The sequence below is a fragment of the Dermacentor variabilis genome, chromosome 9 (assembly GCF_050947875.1).
Source record: "Dermacentor variabilis isolate Ectoservices chromosome 9, ASM5094787v1, whole genome shotgun sequence".
Lineage (NCBI taxonomy): Eukaryota > Metazoa > Arthropoda > Arachnida > Ixodida > Ixodidae > Dermacentor > Dermacentor variabilis.
The window spans coordinates 4049799-4065354 of record NC_134576.1 but is presented as its reverse complement, the minus strand read 5'-3'; the positions used below and the strand labels follow the sequence as shown (position 1 = coordinate 4065354).

General features: G+C 45.4%; 1 protein-coding gene across 7 annotated transcripts in view; it reads left to right on the top strand.

Annotated features, from left to right (window-relative positions):
- The window catches only part of p38b (p38b MAP kinase), a 516218-nt gene that overhangs the window by 351454 nt on the left and 149208 nt on the right, over window positions 1-15556 (top strand). For all 7 annotated transcript variants that reach the window (XM_075670644.1, XM_075670640.1, XM_075670639.1 and 4 more), the window contains one exon: window positions 12998-13076. In XM_075670644.1, the coding sequence (XP_075526759.1) occupies window positions 12998-13076 (79 nt within the window). The remainder of the gene's footprint in view (window positions 1-12997; window positions 13077-15556) is intronic.

Sequence of the window (15556 nt, the reverse complement as noted above, 5' to 3'; positions counted from 1 at the left end):
TTTGCACTTTTCTCATCGCTAATTCAACGTCTTCATAAAACTGATCTACTTCATCATCATCGTGACTGGCTGCTGGAGCATAGGCTTGTGCTACCTTTAATCTGTACCTCTTATTAAGTTTGATTACGACCGGTCAGACCTGCCACGCAGCAGAGGGTGCTAAGAATCCCTGGCTCCGGACAGGCTGCCATTGGAATTTTAACCTGGCAACGTTTAACGCTAGAACGTTATCTAGTGAGGCGAGCCTAGCAGTGCTGTTGGAGGAATTAGAGGGCAGTAAATGGGATATAATAGTGTTCAGTGAAGTTAGGAGGCCACCCGCCGTGGTTGCTCAGTGGCTATGGTGTTGGGCTGCTGAGCACGAGTTCGCGGGATCGAATCCTGGCCACGGCGGCCGCATTTCGATGGGGGCGAAATGCGAAAACACCCGTGTGCTTAGATTTAGGTGCACGTTAAAGAACCCCAGGTGGTCAAAATTTCCGGAGTCCTCCACTACGGCGTGCCTCATAATCAGAAAGTGGTTTTGGCACGTAAAACCCCAAATATTATTATTAAGTTAGGAGGCCAAAAGAAGCATGTACAGTGCTAAAAAGTGGCCACGTCCTGTGCTACCAGGGCTTAGCAGAGAGACGAGAACTAGGAGTCAGATTCCTGATTAATAAGGATATAGCTGGTAACATACAGGAATTCTATAGCATTAACAAGAGGGTGGCAGGTCTTGTTGTGAAACTTAATAACAGGTACAAATTGAAGGTCGTACAGGTCTACGCCCCTACATCCAGTCATGATGACCAGGAAGTCGAAAGCTTCTATGAAGACGTGGAATCGGCGATGGGTAAAGTCAAAACAAAATACACTATACTGATGGGCGACTTCAATGCCAAGGTAGGCAAGAAGCAGGCTGGAGACAAGGCAGTTGGGGAATATGGCATACGCACCAGGAATAGCGGGGGAGGGTTATTAGTAGAACTTGCGGAACGGAATAATATGCGGATAATGAATACCTTCTTCCAAAAGCGGGATAGCCGAAAGTGGACGTGGAGGAGCCCGAACGGCGTGACTAGAAATGAAATAGACTTCATACGCTAACCCTGGCATCATACAAGATGTGAACGTGCTCAGCAAGGTGCACTGCAGTGACCATAGGATGGTAAGAACTCGAATTAGCCTAGACCTGAGGAGGGAACGGAAGATACTGGTACATAAGAAGCCAATAAGTAAGTTAGCGGTAAGAGGGAAAATAGAGGAATTCCAGATCAAGCTACAGAACAGGTATTCGGCTTTAACTCCAGAAGAGGACCTTAGTGTTGAAGCAATGAACGACAATCTTGTGGGCATCATTAAGGAGTGTGGTAACTCCATTAGACAGGATACCAGTAAGCTATTGCAGGGGACGAAAGATCTGATCAAAAAATGCCAATGTATGACAGCCTCTAACCCTACAGCTAGAATAGAACTGGCAGAACTTTCGAAGTTAATCAACAAGCATAAGACAGCTGACATAATGAAGTATAATATGGATAGAATTGAACATGCTCTCAGGAACGGAGGAAGCCTAAAAGCAGTGAAGAAGAAATGAGAAATTGGCACGAATCAGATGTACGCGTTAAGAGACAACGCCGGCCATATCATTACTAAAATGGATGAGATAGTTCAAGTGGCTGAGGAGTTCTGTAGAGATTTATACAGTACCAGTGGCACCCATGATGGTAATGGAAGAGAGAATAGTCTAGAGGAATTCGAAATCCCACAGATAATGCTGGAAGAAGTAAAGAAAGCCTTGGGAGCTATGCAAAGGGGGAAGGCAGTTGGGGAGGAGCAGGTAACAGCAGATTTGTTGAAGGATGGTGGGCAGATTGTTCTAGAGAAACTGACCACCCTGTACATGCAATGCCTCATGACCTCGAGCGTACCGGAATCTTGGAAGAACGCTAACATAATCTTAATCCGTAAGAAAGGGGATGCCAAAGACTTGAAAAATTATAGACCGATCAGCTTACTGTCCATTACCTATAAAGTATTTACTAAGGTAATCGCAAATAGAATCAGGAACACCTTAGACTTCTGTCAACCAAAGGACCAGGCAGGATTCCGTAAAGGCTACTCAACAATGGACCATATTCACTCTATCAGTCAGGTGATAGAGAAATGTGCGGAATATAACCAACCCTTATATATAGCTTTTATTGATTACGAGAAAGCATTTGATTCTGTCGAAATCTCAGCAGTCATGGAGGCATTACGGGATCAGGGTGTAGACGAGCCGTATATAAGTATACTGAGAGGTATCTATAGCTGCTTCACAGCCACCATAGTCCTCCATAAAGAAAGTAACAAAATCCCAATAAAGAAAGGTGTCAGGGAGGGTGAATGCTATTCACAGCATGTTTACAGGAGGTATTCAGAGACCTGGATTGGAAAGAATTTGGGGTAAAAGGTAATGGAGAATACCTTAATAACTCTCGATTCGCTGATGATATTGCCTTGCTTAGTAACTCAGGGGACCAATTGCTATGCGCGCTCACTGACCTGAAGAGGGAAAGCAGAAGGGTGGGTCTAAAAATTAATGTGCAGAAAACTAAAGTAATGTTTAACAGTTAGGAAGAGAACAGCAATTTACAATAGGTAGCGAGGCACTGGAAGTGGTAAGGGAATACATCTACTTAGGGCAGGTAGTGACGGCGGATCCGGATCAGGAGAGGGAAATAATCAGAAGAATAAGAATGGGCTGGGGTACGTTTGGCAGGCATTCTCAGATCATGAACAGCAGGTTGCCATTATCCCTCAAGAAAAAGGTGTATAATATCTGTGTCTTACCAGTGCTCACCTACGAGGCAGAAACCTGGAGGCTTACGAAAAGGGTTTTACTTAAATTGAGGACGACGCAACGAGCTATGGAAAGAAGAATGATGGGTGTAACGTTAAGGGATAAGAAAAGAGCAGATTGGATGAGGGAACAAACGCGAGTTAATGACATCTTAGTTGAAATCAAAAAAAAGAAATGGGGGGCATGAGCAGGACATGTAATGAGGGGGGAAGATAACCGATATCATTAAGGGTTACGGACTGAATTCCAAGTGAAGGGAAGCATAGCAGGGGGCGGCAGAAAGTTAGGTGGGCGGATGAGATTAAGAAGTCTGCAGGGACGACATGGGCACAATTAGTACATTACCGGGTGCTGTTGGAGAAGTATGGGAGAGGCCTTTGCCCTGCAGTGGGCGTAATCAGGCTGATGATGATGATGATGACAGCTATCCTCATTAATGCTGTAGCATTCGTCAATGTTGCCTGCTATGTTCTTATGGATTAGGAATTCTACCCCGTATTGCTTTTTATCTGGGAGACCTTGTGGGAATGCGCGACTATCGCGCGCCCCCTGATATGTTTTTCCCGCATGTCGCGTCTCCTGTAATCCGGCGTCGCCGCGTGGCCTGCGTGATGCCCGCGGCGGTCGATGTGGTTGGGGCGCAGTGCGAGAAATGGCGCGAGTGTTGCGCTGCTAACGCCGCCTCACGGCAGGGTTACTTGGGGGCGCAGGGGAGAACAGGTTGGCTCTTCCCCGGCGGGTCGGCGAACCGCGTGGACGACCCGCGCGCCGCCGACCCATGCTTCTGCGACACCGCCTCGCGTCTCCGTCTCCGCGCCACCGTCCGCGTGACCGTACACGCGAATGACCAGGCGTTAGGATCCAGCATGGGGCGAACATATTCGCTCGCTATCCGGTCGCGGTGAGTCGGACTTCTAGATTTGTCGCGCGCCCATCGGCATGTTTTGTGGATAGCAACTCGGCTAGCAGACCTTGATCTATGAAAGGTGCAATAAATGCCCTTGTGATTGTTTGCACTACTGTGTTGTTGTTCCTTTGTCCCAAGAGCACGGAGGAGAACCCCACAACCTCTATTTATTTATTTATTCAAAATACCTTACAGGCCCGAAAAATGGGCATTGGGTAAGGAAAAAAAAATTTACACAGCATAAAGAGCAAGCAATTATACAAAATTATACAATCATACAATGCTTTGTTAATAATAATACAACGAAGAGGCAAGTTTATACAAACTAAAATTCTAAGATAAGCAGAGGACATGTTCGTTCAGCAGTGTATAAGCCTCACCAGTTCTAATCTCACTAAGGCTGATGATATCCCAAACAATATGTGATAGTTCCTCAAAGAGTCCTGCTAAGCTAGCCTCACTCGACAAAGTTAAGCAATTAAAGGTTGACAGGGTCCGTTTTCGTTGGCAGCCTGTCCGGACCCAGAGATTCTTGGCAGCCTCTGCTGCATTACAGGTCTGACTGCAGCCTTGGTCATCATCATCATCATCAGCCTGGTTACGCCCACTGCAGGGCAAAGGCCTCTCCCATACTTCTTCAACAACCCCGGTCATGTACTAATTGTGGCCACGTCGTCCCTGCAAACTTCTTAATCTCATCCGCTCACCTAACTTTCGCTGCGGAGCACCTGACCAAGGAGCCTTGGTCAGGTGCTCCGCAGCTGCTGGGGACTGAGGGCCAGGGGTAATTGTAGGAATCAGTCGGGAGGTAGTGGCACAATACTGCAACAGGGAGGCCGATTTCTGTTCTGGTGAGGGAGCATCTTTGTTGAAGCATAGTGGGCCTTCCTAGTTTGGTTAAACCTGGATTAGTATAGCTCCACTTGCTCTCTGCATCTTTTGCCGGTGTCAGGCGTCACTCCAAGCCTGCGGATGTTCTGCACTGGAGGAGGTGAATTTCAAGCTCACCATCATCAAATTAAAAAAAAAATCTTATAGAAGGATTCAAACTTGATCTATATAGTTTCTGTAGTCTCTATAGGGCCCACTTTCACGATTAAAACCCACATGAATAATCAAGCGTCAGGTCGTGGTGCATCTCTACCCATTAGAAAAAAAGAATGAGTGGATTTTCGGCGGCACCAGGATTTCAAATACTTGCATATGAAGCAAGTATTTCACCACCACGGCAGTTTTGTTTTTTGGCAACCTTTCTTTCTAGAACTTGGTCATGCTTTGCTGACATCATTATGATGGGTACTTGAATACAGTCTGCTTTATTGATCAGCAGCAGCTATAAGGATTCCAGTTTGCTATTTGTCCAGTGCACCAAGACATTGAGCAGGGTATTTCATATGGCCTGAACGAATGTCGCATTAGCTTCTCACTAGGTCCACATCATCATATTAATAGCCAAACCCAGACACACTCACTAGGCTAGTATTCTGCGTAGCGTTGTCTAAGATTGTAGTGCCAACTGTCAGTCTGGTTTTTGTTGAGGAGGCAGGCAAGCTGTTGGGCTTCTTCACTTGCAGAAGGTAAGCGCCAAAGTCAAAATTGTCTTTATCGCCGATGTTCAGCAACTAGGAATCAAGTATCATTGCCATGTAACTTCTATAAACAAGCTTGAATCGCATCATCTGTGTTGTTTCTTGCATTGCTGTGTTGTAAGCAAAGCTTGCATATAGAAGGAAGCATACGGTACCACATCTTGTGTTCTCTGTCAACATACATTGTAAACATATTGGTGATTGTCTTATTCAGGCGCTTCGCAAGGCCACTCGTCTGCGAGGCAGTTGTCCTGTGGTGACTGTACTGCAAGGCCTCTTGTGTAAGCTCCTCTGTCGGCGATAAGGACTTTTAGGGAACCACATCGTATCAGGATGAGCTCCTCTGTCGGCGATAAGGACTTTTAGGGAACCACATCGTATCAGGATGTTCTCGACAAAGAATTTTGCCACTTTGACCACACTGCTTTTGGGCAGGGCTTTCATTTCAGCGCACTGGGTAAGGTAGTTGGTAGCCATGGCGATCCATTTATTTTCTAATGTGTACACTGGAAAGGACCCAAATAAATTTATCTCTATCTACTGGAACAGTCGGCAAAGAAGTTCAATAGGCTATATCAATCCTGCTGGCCATGGTGGTGTCGCATTTTTGGGCACATCTTGACATAATGGGTAACATCAGTGGTCAAGTGCTGCCAGTATTCTCTTGTATCCTCACGAACCAGAACCCAGTGTGCCCAGCTATCAGATCATCTTGCTGGGCATGCAGAACCTCTGGCTACAGTGCTGAGAGCACGAGAAGTCAGTTGGCACATCCTGGTGACAAGTGCATTGTGAGGATGTCATTTTGCAAGGAAAATGAAGACAATCCACGTTTAAATACCCTGAAGACAAAGTCGGTCTTGCCTTCCAAGTACTTGACAAGTGCTGTGACATAGTTACGAGCGCAAATGAAGCTAACATAAAAAAGTTAGAACAGGGCAATGCGCTGGACTTGAACTGACAAAATTTTATTCAGATGACATGCAAAGAAGCCACTAGATGCTCAAATAAATGTTCATAGACGAAAGTGCCACAAAACAGGTAATCAAAAGCACAACAAAGTGGATAAGTGCCCACAAACAATGTACCATTACAAATCGTTGCTGGTGTTGCACTTCAGGGGCGGTCCCACCGTTAGCAACCAGTTTGTTGCGTTTGTAGGCGATCCCACCGCTAGCAACCTGTTTCTTGCGTACTCCAGGGTAGCGTACCGTACTGCTGCCGAGAAGTAGCGGCGCCTGCCTATCTAAGCTCGACCGACATTACTTATTGGGTAGCGTAGCGTTGTCGGCGGGCTGTAGGCTTCCGGTAGACCATGGCGACCGAGCAAGGGCGAGACGATTTGCTAGTGCGAAACTTGCACTGTTTATTCAAAGGTAGTTGAAAGAAAATAAGAAAAGCATGAAGTATGAAGTCTGAAGTATATCAAAGTACATTTCGGAGCTCCTTAAATAGGCTCTCTACAAGTGTGGGCGGGATCTTGCTTCCGTCGATGTCACGTGACAGGCACAGAAAGAGGGCCCCTCCTCCTGCATTACCGAGCACGGGAAGGAGAAGTCGATCCTCTTTTCGACGAATCCGGGGAGAAGGTCAGGTGAATGACCTGTCACCCGTGGGCTCCGTCCCAGAGGGTAGGGGGAATGACCTGTCACCCGTGGGCTCCAACCAAGTAGAGGGTAGGGGGATGACGTATCGCCCGTGGTGTCCGACGCCAACCCTAACACTGGTAAGGTTCTTCTCAAGGTACAATGCTTCTTTATCAGAAATGGTACGCATTCATCACCAGCTGGAACTCGCATGTCGGGCTGAATTCCTGTGGGTCCAGTGTCTTCCATCGACGTGCACATGGAAACGAGCCTGCAAGGGGGGAATGCGGCCCCTGCGTCTGGAATTGGATGTTGCAATGTGCCTAGCAAGGTTCATGATGTGTTACAAGACAGCCCAAAATTTTGTAGTGAACCAATGAAATGCCCTTAGGTCTTGTCAGTGAGCCGTTCTACTAATCCCGAGGAACAAAGTAGATGTATTTCGGAAGGTGTTGACTGCCTCTCCTCTGGTGTTTGCATTACGAATATTCATAAGGCAATTAAGCAGTCTGTTAAATTTCTAATTGAATATAACTTGTGTTTGTTTTAATCCAATAAAGAAGGGGGTATTGTCGTCATGTTGCAGTCATGTTTTCATGAGAAGATGTGTGCAGCTGTGAATAAGAACTTTGTACACTCGGATAATGTTTCAATGAGGGTGAAGAAGAATGTCTTGACTATATGCCAGGATATCCATATTGATGGCCTCGGGAAGCATATGCTGGCCACAAAGAGAGGCACTTCCACGATGTTCTTTCCTGCTAAGATGCACAAAGCAGATGTCCCTCTCAGAGCAATTGTAACTGACAAAGAGCCTTGGCAAGGAGAAATGTCAAAATTTCTTCAGAAAGCCTTTCAAATGTTGCCTGTCGGCGACCCATTCTTGTTGCGCAATTCCATTGAGCTGGTTGACTACCTATCGGCACATGAAAACACTGGGGAACAGTTATATGCCTTCTCGATTGATGTAAAAGAGCTTTCTTCCTCCTTCCCTCAAGCTGAGCTTTTAATTTTCGTTGGGGAGAATATTGGGAGTACAGCCGCATCGACTTTCAAAATGCTGCCGGCCTCTCTCTTGACAATTTTGTTGAAATGCTAATATTTCATCTTTCTCATACCCTTGTTGATTTTTACCAGGACATTTTTGTCCTAAAAGATGGTTTGTGCAGAGCACCTGTTTTAAGTGATTTTTTTTTATCTAATGTTGATAGACGTATTCTATTGTTACGTGACAATACTTGTGTAGCTAAAATTTATAGGTATGTCGATGACTTTCTTGTTGTGCTGAAAGGAATACAACCTGAAGGGAGAGACCTTGCTGTACAAGATATTCAGGGTGTTTTTGAAGAATGCGCAGTAGGGCTAAAGTTCTCTCTTGCGCTGCCAGTAGATGGCCGCTTACAATTCTTACATATTTGTATCATTCTAAATGTTAGCTCCTTGTGTTGGATTTACTTTCCTAGGAGCAAGAATCCCTTGCTGGACTACCAATCTGCACATTTGAAGTTAGTTAAGAAAGGCATAGCTACCAACTGCCTGAGAGCTGCTCTTAGGAAATCCTGTGAGCACCAGGTTTCCTGCATTCGTTCAGCAACAAGCGAGTCATTTATGTGGGGCCAGGTGTCTTGAATGTCAGTCTCTGAGAGCCTCAGAAAAGTTGACCTGGCAGCTGCTCAGTGCAATGACGCATGTCCCAGCGGGCACCCTTGGGGCTGTGCTGTTCATACACGGGATGTCCCACTGCCAAAAAAAAAAAGTGGCAAGCAAGTGCAGGGTTGGTGTTGTTTTTTCAGCGCCACAAAAGTTCGCAAGGCTCTGCCGTTTGTAAACAACACTGGGAAAAAAGATGCCTACACAGAGAAGCTTGCCCCCCGCTTTGATAACTGCAGTGTGACTTTTTAAGGCTTGTAGCGCAGCGCTCACTCTGTTTTCTGTTCGCTTTCATCATCCCTACCTCCTTCCTTTTTTGCTCTTTCTGAGCTGCGCTACTAGCCCAAAAAAGTCATGACATACCAACTCGCCCAAACTGCCACGCTTTTGAACTGCAATGTGGTTGTGGTCTGCAAGGTTCCACTTTCTTGTGGAAAATGCTATACTGGGCCAACAGGTAGATGCCTCTATAACTGGCTTGGGGAGCACCAGACTGCTGTGAGCGCTGTAGCAGCCACTGGCCACATGGCTGACCACTGCCACCACAGATGTGTTTGCTCCCCGTGTTTTCATAAAATGCATGTGCTCCGATGGTGTGTCAGGCAGTTAGATAGAGAGCATTTCTGAAGCGTTTTGCATTTTAAATGCTGGTGATGAATGTGCAAGCATACCATCTCTGGCACTCACTGATAAAGAAGTGTTCGATCTTGAAAGAAACCTTGTCATCACTGATTTGTAATGGCATGTTGTGGACGCTTATCTGCTTCATTGCACTTATCATTATCTTCTTTGTGGCACTTTTGTCTGTGCAGAAGGGTTGAAATGCGGGCCTGTTGGTGCATGCCTGAAGGAACAAACCGGTCAAAAAACACACGAGGAGAAGTTCACACCACAACGACTGGTGGTGCACTGCCAGTCGTTGTGGTGTGAACTTCTCCTCGTGTGTTTTTCGACTGGTTTTTTTCCTTCAACTTTTGTCTGTGTTTATCTGCACATTTATTTGAGCACCTGGTGGCCTCTTCACTTGACAAATAAAATTTTGTCAGTTCAAGTATAGCACTCTATCCTGTCTCAACTTTTTTGCATTAGTTTTGTTCGCACTAGTAACTATGTCAAAGCAATTGCATCCACACCAACTCGCCCAACTCTCTTTGTTAATTACTTGACAGGGCTTCTTACTTCCAGGTCTGCTCATTGCTGTTCGATGAAGCAACCTGGTTTTATTGTCCCCAGGATAACTTATGTTTTAAATTAGCTTTCCTATTCAAAAACTGAAAGTGGTGCATCATCATGCTACACGAGAACTTGTTCTGTTGCCACCTTGTGATAGCAATGGCGATGGCACTGGCTAGGCTGACTCTGGCAGTAGATTGCTATGAACACTGGGAACATGGTTTTGGTATTGTATGTGATCGTAACATGCAAGCAATTTTTGAACCAGCTTTCTTAAAAAAGGTGCTAGTTGGAATTGAGTGAACACTATAATCATTCATTGTGAGCTATCATTTTGGCTTGGAAAGTCTTTCTTGGGCAGGCCGACAATAGGCGTACATATTCAGTGGGAAGGCAACGTGCTCACTGTGTCCCCTGGCACTGCTATGACAGGCACTACCACTAATGGGCAGTTTGAAGTACAGGATGGAAACAATTAAATTTGGGCCCATGGTTGCTGGCTGGGACCTTCAATCAGAAGGAAATTAAACAATCAAATTAACTGGAGTAGAATTAACAAATTTCTACTGTATTAGATCCAGGGTGTCAGATAAATCTAGTGGTACACCTGGGTTGAGTGACAAGTTGAGGTAGTATTCTTTTGTCAAAACAGAGTAGATTAGCCCAGTCGATTGAAACAGTGGAGGATGATAGCATATACAAAAAACCATGCAACATAACCAAGTCATTCCATACATTTGCTGGCATGCAATTGAGTTGATGTACAGTTCCCCACTGCCATATGTGTTATTGTCCATATTATTATGGCGGAATAACGGAATAGATGATGGACAAATTGAACCAAGTTTCAGTTGTAATGGATCCTTTTCACTGGCCAGTTCACTCATATGTAAACAGGTGGCTTGTGTTGTGCCTAGCCTCAAGACTTCATGGCATTGCAATTCCTAGTTGTGGAATGAAAAAATGTACTTGGCATTAGGGGCACATTAAAGCACACCAGAGAGTCTAAATTAATCTGCATCCCTCATTACCCTATGTGCTGTTTGAGGACTTTAAAGTCTGTTAAATGCACTGCGTGTGTGCATGATTTGGCAAGGCTGCTTCCCAGTTAGTGGACCTGAGGCATTTGCACTAAACACTGATCAGCTCACCTTCACATGGAGAAGCACTGAAGAAGGACTCATTGATGGTTAATGCTGTTAGCCCTGTTTTGCTGTCCTCTTTCTTCATCCCTGTTTCATTGCCCCACAACCCCAGAGTAGAATGTCAAGCCATCATTCTACAAAAACCAACATTTTGCAATGGCAAAACAATTTTGTGATTGTTTTTATCAAAGGCAAAGGTCCTGGAGAAATATGATAGTCAGATACAACTGTAGTACACACTAGCTCGTAACTCTCCAATGTCGGGGGTCCCATGCACTGAAACTCACCGAGACCCAGTCAGGTGTTAGATATGAGTGCACTCATTACAGAGTATGTCGACGAAGGAGTGGTTTACATATGTTACGTAAAAATTTTCAAGGTTGAACATTTAATCGCGAGCCACAATCTGAACAAGTGATGAACAATATTATGTATTTCATCAAAACTTGAAGACATAGATATTTTAAGCTTGGAGTGTGGCATGAAGAAATCAAGTCCAATCGACACATTCACATGCGATTATGTAGAAAATAAATTATGTAATGATATCGCACCAAAAAACATTACTGAAGCAAGAAGTGTGTCTTTCGAGCCATTAGCTAAAAGAAAGAAAATGGTGAGTAAATGACTGTAATTATGACTTAATACTGCGGCTGAAAATATGTACCACTGTGTCTTGGAAAGTGATTTCTAGCTCTTCCTTCTAGTATGCACACCGTGTATGCATCATAGGGCAGTGCTCCCACTTCTTGGACAAAGCGTAATGAACCTGGGAGGACTGGTGTGTGGCATGTTCACTCGGTTGGCAGCAAAAGCCCAAAGAGCATGCTGCGCCACACCGGCTTCGTGCGCTGCCATTGTAGAACAGGGGCCCAGGCCAGCAAGGCACCCATCTCGGAGAAAGGCACTACAACTTTGGTGGAGTTCCGGTCCATGACACGACATTGCTCAGTGATAGTCGCCAGGTTTGGAATTGTGCTGCTATGCCTGAGGGTGCGGGATCAAAGAAGCCTGGATGAGGTGGTGGCATTACAGGGGGTTGGCAGAGTTACCCGCATTGGCGTGCACCATATCGTGGTTTTGGCATGTAAAACCCCACAATTTAATTTTTAATGACCAACGGATGACGCTTCTTGTTTCTTGTTTGAGAATGACGCTATATATTTTAGTAAACAGGAATGACAATGATGTGCGAATTTGTTGTGTGGGATTCCTACGTGGTATTTCCAAATGTTATGATTTATTTAATGCTATTTATTTGTTCTTCATTGGCGAACGGAATTATCACAACTTAAACTGCACGTTTCAACTCTTCCAAAACTTGTCATCATATACTGTGCTTTCAATTCCTGTATGATGCCAAATATTGGTATGGTACTGGTATATTCAGAATAATCATACATTAGAGAATGCATTCCCAAGATGTCTGTCCTGCCTCTTTTCTATTTAGTTAGCAACTGTGTACATGTTTTTTATTTCGGCACACATGTAATATGGTGTTAGGACACCATTACAATGAAGTAAGTGTGGGCTAGTTCACGCAGTGCATGCTCACTTGTGCAAAATAGTAGCCACACGGCAAGGTTGTGTGCATGACATTGAATTTGCCCTGCTTGTGTCACATGGTCAAACCATGGACTGCACGAAGTCCAACCTGGCCATGGCCTTCTAAAATTTTTTAGATCTTCACATGCCTGTCATTTGGAACGAGTATCTGACACTGGTCTCCTCGGAGAGCTGAGTGCACAGGAAGTGGCATAACAAGAATGGCTTCATCCAAACTGATGCAGCCAAATTCCATCTCCCAATGTGATGAGACGTCTGGCAGAATCCTGTGTGCATGTGCAGGGATGCATGTTTTTCACATCTTGATTTTGGCTGGATGCTGCTGTACATGCCGATACGTTTGCCGCTCATGATGCTCTCCAAGGCTTTTCATGTGGCTCCGCATGACAACTGGTGCTCGATCTTCACAGTCTGTTTTACCAATTCTTATGTCTTACCATGTTGATTAAAAAGAAATTAAGCAAGTGGAAACTTAAATATCTAAAGTTGTGCATTCATTCTTGCTCCATATTTGATGATTACACAGCCATAATGAGTTGTGTTTGTGTGCTCAGGCAAGGAACTACATCCGCAGCCTGCCTGTCATGAAGAAGAAGAACTTTGCTGAGGTGTTCCAGGGGGCCAATGAGAAAGGTGAGGGTGCAGATGACCTATAGTATTGGATTGATTGTTTTGCCACTTTAATGGCCATTTGAAGCCGATGAAAGCATATGGGAAACAAAGGCACTTTTGGTAGTAAAAGCAGCGCTATTAATACTTTATTATGCTTCACTATAGAAAAAGGAAAAGGCATCGTCATAACTGTCCCACTTTCCAGTGGTTGCCTGAACTTTTCTGCAGCCGTAGAAAATGGGCATGGTAAAAAGCGATAAAGGGTAGGGACAACTTATAAACAGCCACATTATTGAAGTTTACAATAAAGTTGTATAATGAAAGTGCGAATGATTACATAATTGGGAAACACCTGGTACTGACCATAATGTAGCACTTGAATCCCACCATGATGCGATGTCCACTTGGTGCAAAACTTGATGCGTGGAGCTACACATAAATAAATGTAAAATTACGTGTGACCGAGTCACATGAAACATTAAATACATGATACCTTGACATCTCTTCCTTTTTATATATCGTCATCACCTTATCATAAAACTTGAAGTAAAAGATGGACTTGATAATCAGCAGTGCCAGCAAATGCTTGCCTTCTTGCAGGCTCCTCAGACATTATAAAACACTAATTTGTTCAAAGCTGGATTATGCCACCTCAGCTTGTGACCCATTTTACTTTGGACCATTTTGACAGGCTCACTTAGTGGTCCCAAGTAACTGGAATCCTGCCGGTGTGCGCGGTCATGTCTCCCCACCAGACCTTTCACTGGTCTTTCATGAACAGCACGAAGGTCTTTGTTGGCCAGGTTGCATTGCGAGTTACTGAGAGAGGGTCCTTGGACCAAGTGTGTGCATTGCATGTGCAAAGTGTTATTGACTTGTCAGTGAAATTGCTGAGCCCCTGCCCACCCCTTCTCACTTGACATGTGTGACCTATTTTATTCTACAGTCAAAACCCGCAATAACGAAATCTCGCGACTACGAAATTCCCATCACAACGAAATATTTTTGTATTCCTGGCGAACGGCCATTGGATTCAATGCATTTCGTACTTCTCGACAGCGAAATGTCACTGTACTACAATCCCGCATCAACAAAAGTTGCCAAAATGTAACCTCGAATATAACCTACTCGCACAAGACTAGCAGGCTCCAAAATATGCTGAAATGTGATTGCTTTGCACTAAAATTGTATGAAATACTACCACATTATACTTGCATGGGTGCCACCATTTTTGTTTACAAAAACAACCAAGCGCCAGAAACAGTTGTACTGAAAACACGTCATGGCCGCCATCTTGTTTGTCGATCACCCGTTTAGCGCCTCCTCTAAATATAAGGAGGCGTTGGCTTGTTTGAAGTGGCAGCATGTTGCACTGACATGTGACGATGGTTTTTGCACACCTATTGTAGTGCGTACTATGCGCCTCGGCGAGAAAAATGTGTCAAAAAACAAGGAAATCCACATCCCACTAACGTGGAATTGTTTATGGCGCTTGATATGGCAGTCACAGCATGGAATGCCATGCATCGGGCTGTAATTGAGCAATCGTCTGAGAATATGCATTACTTGCTTCAAGAACGCTGGTTTTGGTGCCATATATACGAGATAGAATCACTTTCGTGCTCGGCACTGGACGCGTCATTGCCTATAGGCGACAGTGTGCACTGGAGAAATGCTGCTGCATGCATGGAGCGCTGTTGCTCTGCATTTGGTGCCGAGTTACGCAATATCTCGCAAAAGTCATCGTATCCCCGAAAGCAACTGACCGAAGATAGTGCTCCATGGCAATGCTGCCACTGCTGATCGACGCATACGGCGCACTTTGTGCACTCAGCCATGTGGTTCTGTATCCTTGCAAGCTTACTGGTACGCCCACACTAGCGACAAAAACGCGCGCGACACGCTGCACGCGGCAAGCGCCCGCGCGGCAGACGCGTGCGGGCAAGTCCATAGTCGCGTTTTGCAGCACGCGGCAGCGGCCCGTGGAGTCCCGCGTTGTCTCGTTCCATTCAATACTTCTCGTGACAACGCGCTCGCCGTTCTGCCCATTTCGTCTTCCATCGGAAGTGTCTGTGTTTTTTTGCGCCACTGCCGGCCACGCTCAGGCATGTCGGATACGGGCGAGGAGCTGCTGGTGACTGTGAACACTATAATACTTGTTTGTTCTTTACTTGTGTGACGCTGACGTGCCAGAAAGCGGACGAGAAAGTTTTGGGTGCGGTACAGGGACACTGAGGGCCAGGCGCACACTCTGTTTCCCCGCCTTCACCAATTACTCACCTGTCATGCCAAACTGCTGTCCATAATGTGCCAGCAGTTGGCGCGCAGCTCCTTGTCCGACGCTCGATTTATCATAGAGGCACGCATATCCGCGAACGGTTTCCAAAAACGCCTCTATTGCGAGGCGAATTCTTCGTCGACGCCTCAGTGGCGGTGTGGTAAGGCTTAACAAAAACAGCCATTTGACTGGAAATGGCCTCTGAGATTTTACGGCGCGCGTG